This window comes from Carassius gibelio, chromosome B12, assembly GCF_023724105.1.
Source record: "Carassius gibelio isolate Cgi1373 ecotype wild population from Czech Republic chromosome B12, carGib1.2-hapl.c, whole genome shotgun sequence".
In the NCBI taxonomy this organism is placed as follows: domain Eukaryota; kingdom Metazoa; phylum Chordata; class Actinopteri; order Cypriniformes; family Cyprinidae; genus Carassius; species Carassius gibelio.
In genome coordinates, this window is record NC_068407.1 from 17,314,985 (window position 1) to 17,322,066 (window position 7,082).

A 7,082-nucleotide genomic window follows, 5' to 3' on the forward strand; every position below is an offset into this window, starting at 1 on the left:
GTATATTTGTAACGGAGTATTCTGGGTTAACTTGATCAACCTGCAATCGATCATCTGTGGTATCCTTATGACTACCACAGAAAATGACTTTTCCTCAAAACAAACCTAAGTAATCCACTGACATTGAGAGTCTAAGAGGCGAGATGATGGGGTACGTGTGCCAGAAGGTTATAAAGCTGAAATTTAAAGCTTGTATTTTTGCTATAGCACTTAAATTCTGTGAAAATGTTTGTTGAGTTGTGAAGTTATCTCATTTTTAAGATGGGACTTCTCTAACTTCTGCAAATAACCCAGAATAATCCTTTAAAGCCATCAGGTTAGGACTTATTCAATTCAGTATGCCATCTTAACGTCGATATGAACCTCCATGACATTTTCAAAAGCCTCTGTCATAACATCTGTTGCTGTGGCATTGTGCACAAGTGGTGTTCTCCTCCATCTCACTGTGTTGTATCACTCAGGTTACCACAACATTGAGCTGGAGCTCAAGAGTCCCTCAGAGGTGTCCTATGAGCCCCCTACCCCTCTGTGTGAAGATGATTTCTTTAGTGAGGACAATAGGCTAAAGTTTCCCTCTAGTGCCCCTGTTAGACCCAGTGAACTGTCCTTGCCAAACACTAGTGGCCTAGTGTCTGCAGATACCAAGCCGCCTACTGTCATGGCGGAGGACACCTCTATTGGAGGCCGAGAGTCTGTTAGCCAAGAGGATGGGTCAGCTGAAGATGATTTTGGTGTCAGCAAAGAATCGGCAGCCCCCTCGGAACAACATGACAGTGAGGGAACCTCAAAAGAATCAGATGTCTTCCCAAACAGTCCGTTAAAAGAGCAGACGGAAGTCCAACCTAAGCTTCCCATTTGTGTCTCAGCCAGCAAAGCTCCTGGAGAGAGTGGCAAGTCTGGGTTTGACGACGAAGATGAAGAGATGACCCAAGAGAAGTTAAAGTCTCTCTTGGAGAACATTAAGTTGGAGGAAGGCTCAGAGGATGAGGAGATGACTGAGGAGAGGCTGCAAGCGATCCTCTCTCAAGTGCAGCTGGCAGAAAAAGACATGTTTTCAGTTTCAGGTCTGCAGAGTGAGACGTCTGGTGCAAACGGGAAGACGCCAACTTTGGGCCAAGGACTGAATTCTGAAACACAAGGGCAAAGAGAGTCCCGGTAAGAACAGTGACCTCTACCAACTAACTTTATTCTTATTCCACAAGCTCAGCAGGTTAGGTATCAGTCAAGTAAAGTATTTCAAACTCTCCACAGCCAAGAACTAGTGTCATCAACACCTGGAGTGCAAACTGAGAGGCAAAATGGGGAACATCCAGAGCTCCGAGCCCAAGCTTGCTTGTCACCAGACGCCAGTGAGTCTTCCAGCAAACCAAAGGGCAAAGCTAGGAAAGACTCTGGACAAGAAGAAGTAAGCAGGGAGGCTCTAGAGGACAGAGGACCAAACATCAGGGGGGAGGACATTTCCGAGCCTAAAATCCAGGTAAATTTTCTTTAAGATACCTTAAAAAACGAAGAACATACACTGTGGCTTTTCTAAGATAGATGAACCAGGTTTTTAACATGGCTCAGGGTATATCTAATGGCGCTTTTCTACTGCATGGTATGGTTCGGTATGGTTCACTTTTGGGGGGGGTTATCCACTGGGTACAGTACCTGGTACTTTTTTTTTTACCACCTCGGCTGAGGTTGAACCGTACCATTTAACAACCCAAAAGTGGCTGTTTTGTTGTCTCTTGAGAAAGTACAGATGTTCCTCTGGTTGACAGCAGAGGAGCAGATCCAGCGAGAGCTTGATGGGGCGTCGTGGAATAAAAATTTTTTTTCACGAGTCACGGCGGTAGAGGCGGCACAATTATAACGACATGTGAATAATCCCGCTCACTCTAAAGCGGTACTTAACTGCAGTGGAAACGCAGAGTCAAACCGTGCCATACCGTACTGAGCCTAATAGTACCAAGCAGTGGAAAAGCGCCAAAAGTTGTTCCAAGTTCACTGCCCAGGGAGTCATTTATTTTGGGCTCTTCCTATGTAAAAATTCCATTGTACTCAAACTTTCGTGCAGATGTCATGTCTTTTCCAGTCTCTCAAGTCTCAAGCTAATAAAATGTTTAACAAAAGACGTGACATGTATTATATTTAATCCTCAAAGTACTTGATTATGCTTCAAATGCATCACGTATACCTTTCCAGATGAAAAATGTAACGTTTTTCATATAGCTGTCTAACTCCAGATTGATTACAACTGCCAATATAAACGTGATTACATTTTCCATTGTTTAATTATCATCAATGCTGGGTCGCCATCAATCCTTGAGCACAGTGCAGATTTGTGATTTAAAGAACATTAGTTGAAGTTTGATGGCTCATGCACTGCTGTAATGTGCTGACCTGACTCTAGCAGGAAGCTTGTAGCGATAATGAATCCAGCTCTGATGAGGAAGAAACGGTCACCACCAGAGTGTACCGGCGGAGAGTGATTTTGAAGGTACTATGAGTCGTACTCTTGTAGATTTGGCCTGGTTTGTGTGCTACAGACTTTGCGTGTGCTTCTAGTCTGTGTGTTAAGAGGGAATGAAGTGATTAGCACACCAATGAAAATTTTGCTGTGATTTTTGGAGTGGATTTTTCTAGCGTGATCTATTTTTCTTTTTTTTTGTTTGATTTTTATTCTCTGATATTTTTTCCTTCCCCTATCTTTGATTAATTAAAGATGCTTGTTAAGGTTAGCATCACTACTAATATTAATGTTAGCATTAAGTTTAGCTACATAATGGAACTTATCTTTGTGCATCTTGATTTTACAGATTTGATTTAAATGTATAAGACTTTCTTTCTTTTTTTGCCTGCAGTGTATTTTTTTTATGACTAAATACATTCAGCTGTTGTTATCGGCACGCTTGGCTTGAAAATTTGTCTCGTCTCAAACCAAAAAATGTCAGATTTTTCTTTTTTGGTCAGAAGAAATGGAATTCCGTTACTCACACATCGTGTGTGTGTGTGTGACCTAAACTTGAAAACAAAGTAAAAGATCTGCTGTTTCATCATGCATCCCACCTCTGTAGGGTGATCAGGCCAGAAACATCCCTGTTGAGACTGTGACAGAGGAGCAGTACACAGATGAAGATGGAAACACGGTCACCAGAAAAGTAATGTCCATCCCCATCCCCATAGCAGCGTCACAGTCTCCTCATTTTACCACGTCTTTACCCTTCCCTTCTGCCCCCGTGTGGGTTTAAACCATTACCATGAGACGTGACTTTACCCCCTTCTCTTAGGTCATCCGTAAAGTGGTGCGTCGCACAGCTGGTGTGGAGGAGAAAGGCAGGAGAAAACGTGGGAAGCGTTCCCGGCAGGCCAGTAGGGCTGAGCAGGAGGAACAAGGGGGCCCTGGGCCCCACAGAGAGCACACTGAGGTTGGATCCGTGTGCGGTGCTGATGCTAGTGTGGACCTGCAGTGTGCAGAACATTTGAGAACAGCCTGCTGTATCTGAAATCTAACCCAAGTTTTCAGATTTTGATTTGAAGTGGCTTTATTAATGGAAACGTCTGTGGACTGATATGTGTTCCCTCTAGCTGTGTGGCTGAATACGTTTAATATTGCTCCAACAGACTCAAAAAAAACATTTAGAACACAAAGAAGGCTCAAAAAAAAAAAAAAAAACATGTGAGGTGAAAAAGCTTGAATGTGCTAAACCGTTACAACTGTTAGTGTTACAATTTTCAGTATGGAACTTAAGCTGTGCTGATTTAATTAAGGCTGCATTCTACATCAAATTAACCAAAAAAATGTCTTTAGAATGTTTTTTTTTTTTTTTTTTTGCCATGAGCATAACTTACTTGATCTCAGAATAATACAAGTTTTCTTGACAAAAGTAACAAATCTTGAGATACCTCACAAATGCAAAAAAAAAAAAAAAAAAGAACAGTAATGTTTGATTTGTATATAAGTACACTAGATAAATAGCCTAATGTTATTTATAAGCATGTTATCTACATTGCTTTACTCTCATGCATGTTATTTTTGTGTATTTGTTTTCATGAAATAACACAGACGGAAAAAAAATCTAATTAAAGGGATAGCTAAATTTAAAGGGATAGCTCACCCAAAAATGACAAAACCGTTTAGCCTTTTCTTCATCTTTGGAACACAAATTAAGATATTTTTGAACTTTCTGACCCTGCATAGAGAGGCAATGCAACTGACACTTTTAAGGCCCAGAAAGGTTTTAAGGACATAATTAAAATAATCCATGTGACATCAGTGGTTCAGCTGTAATGTTATAAAGCTAAAAGAAAGCTTTTATTCAACTTTAACAATTTCTTCTTTTCCGTGTCAGTCTTTAACACGCATTCACGAGAGTACCACAATGCACGCGTATCGAGCTGCTGATGTAGGAGTTCCATCTCTCTTAGTTCATTGTCTGTATATTCTGGCTTAAATAAGTAAGGCTGGGCACCCTCTCTGTCAAAATATTCAGATCTGTTTACAAAGTCTGGTTTATGTACAGCATGCATTTTTGCATGCAATTTTCATTTTTGGGTGAACTATCCCTTTAATTCATTTTGAGAAAACAATTCCTTCATTGACACTGACTGCACCGGGGCTGTTTCTGCTTATGTGGCTGAAAGGTCTATAAACATAGGTTTGATAGAGTGAACATTGACTTCTCGCTAATAATTTTTTTCTTTTATAGCATCTGTTGTGTGTTACCATGGATGGGCATTGAGAGTAATATCCCTACTGATGCTGTGCTGTATGACGGATCATTTAGAGTCGTCTCTAACTACAAGCTTTTGTTGTTTCAGCCTGGAGAAGGAGGGAAGGGCATAAAAAAGGAAGGAAGACAAAGGGAGAAAATGGGTCAATCGTAACAGTTGTGCTTATTTTGGTAAGTCCATATGCATAAAACTTGGTTCGGTGTTAGATCAGGGGGTTAAAAGCAGATTCATTTTGGTATACAGTCATCAACACAATAGTCACCAGAGAAATGTGCTTTGTAACAGCACTTTTTCCAGTACAGTTGAAACACACCCCACTAATGGCATGCAAACACAGCAAATTAGCCCAAGCAATTGTTCTTTTGCTCATGCTTTTGTGTCCAGACCAGGACAAGGTGTTTGAATGGTCATTTTTGTGTTGTATTGTAAACCTACACAAAGGCTGGGCATCTAAAGTCAGCATGGAATGACTTTCACAACTCGTTTTAGTTTTGTTGTTTAGATTTAATATTAGCTTAGAATCAGTGCAGAATCATGAATATTATGTAGATATTTAATATCATAATAATCTTTGTTTTAGAAACCCTGCAGCCAGTTTCCAATTTTTCCAATTACATTTTGAATACCAGATTTTCAATGCACTCTTGCATTTTTTAACTCCGATGTTTATCAATTGAAAGACTGTGCTGTGTTCTTAAATGAATAAATAAATTTGGTATATTTCTTTATCTCACTGTGTTTCAGATCTGAAAGCATTTCAAAATCATTTTCCTACGAGGAGGATCACTGGAAATGCGCAGGAGGTCAGGGGATGAGGATCGTGTGTCTGCAGCTTTCATAAAAACAAACGGTTTTCAGCCAGACGGCTTTTGATTTCGCATGAGCATGAAAAAACAAAACAAAAAAAAACTTGTTTCTGTCAATAACACGGAACGGCTAACGGTCGAGAGGACTTTGTTGGTGCCAAGTTTCGATCGACTGGGGGCGTCCGATACGAGACGCTCCACGGCTGTGCCCAAGCACTTCCGTGACCAAAGAGGCCACGAAACATACTGCAGATTGACAGAAAAGGAGGGACTCGTTCGAATCACCTTCTACACTCGCCTTACATTTTATTCCTTCTCGGACCCATGATGTCGGGGTGTAAAATGCTGTTGGAGCTTGTGATGTACATAAATTACACTGTATACATTTAAAAGTGGCTCACAATATTGTTAATGCACTGGCAAGTGTGTAGGAATGAACTACCAATTCTGATTCCAATTTTAAGGGAACGCTTCGGTGTAACTTCACATGCACTTGTATAATTACTAGCAAGAAAAATGTTTGTAAATGAAAAACAGCCAGCTTGATTTTAACAACCGATGTTTCTTTCAAACCTACTGCGGTTTTCAGTGGTTATGAACATTGGATCCGCTGTAGTTCTGTTTAAAGACTTCTTCAGAGTACTAATATTTTCATGCATGTGATTCACTTTATTTTAATTTTTCTAAACAGTATAACACACAAGAGAAGGGGGAATGATGTTCTGTATGCATACACTCACAGCCTTGCTAATGCTCACATGTTTTTATTTTTTTAGAAAGATGACAGTATCACAACCCCATTGTTCAGCTTCACTAAAATACACTGTGTCCCATCACATCACAGCGGCATGTCCCTATGCAGTTAAGGATACAGCTGCAATCCGAACACTCACCGGTACGCGTCACGTCAACTAGCGTGATGAACTTGTAACTGTTCTCGTGTGTAATGGCTCTAAGATATAGAAGTCTTTCTGTCAGCCTGTCATTTATAATCATTCTAGCAGTGTATCACTACTTTTCAAGGCTGTTGTGGTTTTGGGGGAAATTTTACTTTGATTTTGGTGCATTGAGAAATCACCCAAGCATTCATGGATGATAGATCTGGTAACAAAAATATGTATGGGAATAAAAAAACATACACTGGATGATCAAATTAATTATTTAAGCTTATAATAAATTGTGTTCAAACCCTCACTGTGTTTTCTTTCTTGTCCAGCACTAAGCACTGGAACGTTTAAGGGGGCAATCCCATGATTAAATGTCATGTTCAGGACATATTCAAAAGAAATTAGTAGGAACTTAAGACTATTGTTTAATACTTATTGTGACATTATTTGCATTTAAATTAAGCACATTTTCCTCACAATTAATTTTACCAGTTTTTTTTCTTCTTCTTCTTTAGGTAGGTAGGTAACCCAAAACTGGGGAAATGTGATTAAAATGCCATAAAATGTCACTTTTGAAGATTACTTAAAGCAAGCACAGTCCAGCTTTCATTTTCCATACTTTCCATACCAGCTCTAATATCTTAATTAAATTCTAAATGAAATGCATCTTCTA

The 7,082-nt window shown here is 39.8% G+C and overlaps 1 protein-coding gene across 7 annotated transcripts in view; it reads left to right on the forward strand.

The window, feature by feature from the left end:
- Window positions 1–6,716, forward strand: part of LOC127969570 (ankyrin-3) — a 186,971-nt gene extending 180,255 nt beyond the window's left edge. For 4 of the 7 annotated variants that reach the window (XM_052571630.1, XM_052571629.1, XM_052571626.1 and 1 more), the window contains 4 exons: window positions 462–1,155; window positions 1,252–1,477; window positions 4,804–4,886; window positions 5,461–6,716. In XM_052571630.1, the coding sequence (XP_052427590.1) occupies window positions 462–1,155; window positions 1,252–1,477; window positions 4,804–4,869 (986 nt within the window). In that variant the 3' untranslated portion in view covers window positions 4,870–4,886; window positions 5,461–6,716. Of the gene's footprint in view, window positions 1–461; window positions 1,156–1,251; window positions 1,478–2,395; window positions 2,483–3,059; window positions 3,144–3,272; window positions 3,411–4,803; window positions 4,887–5,460 lie in introns of all 7 variants that reach the window. The other 3 variants (XM_052571623.1, XM_052571624.1, XM_052571625.1) reach the window with 2 other exon arrangements.
- The last annotated feature ends 366 nt before the right edge of the window (window positions 6,717–7,082 follow it).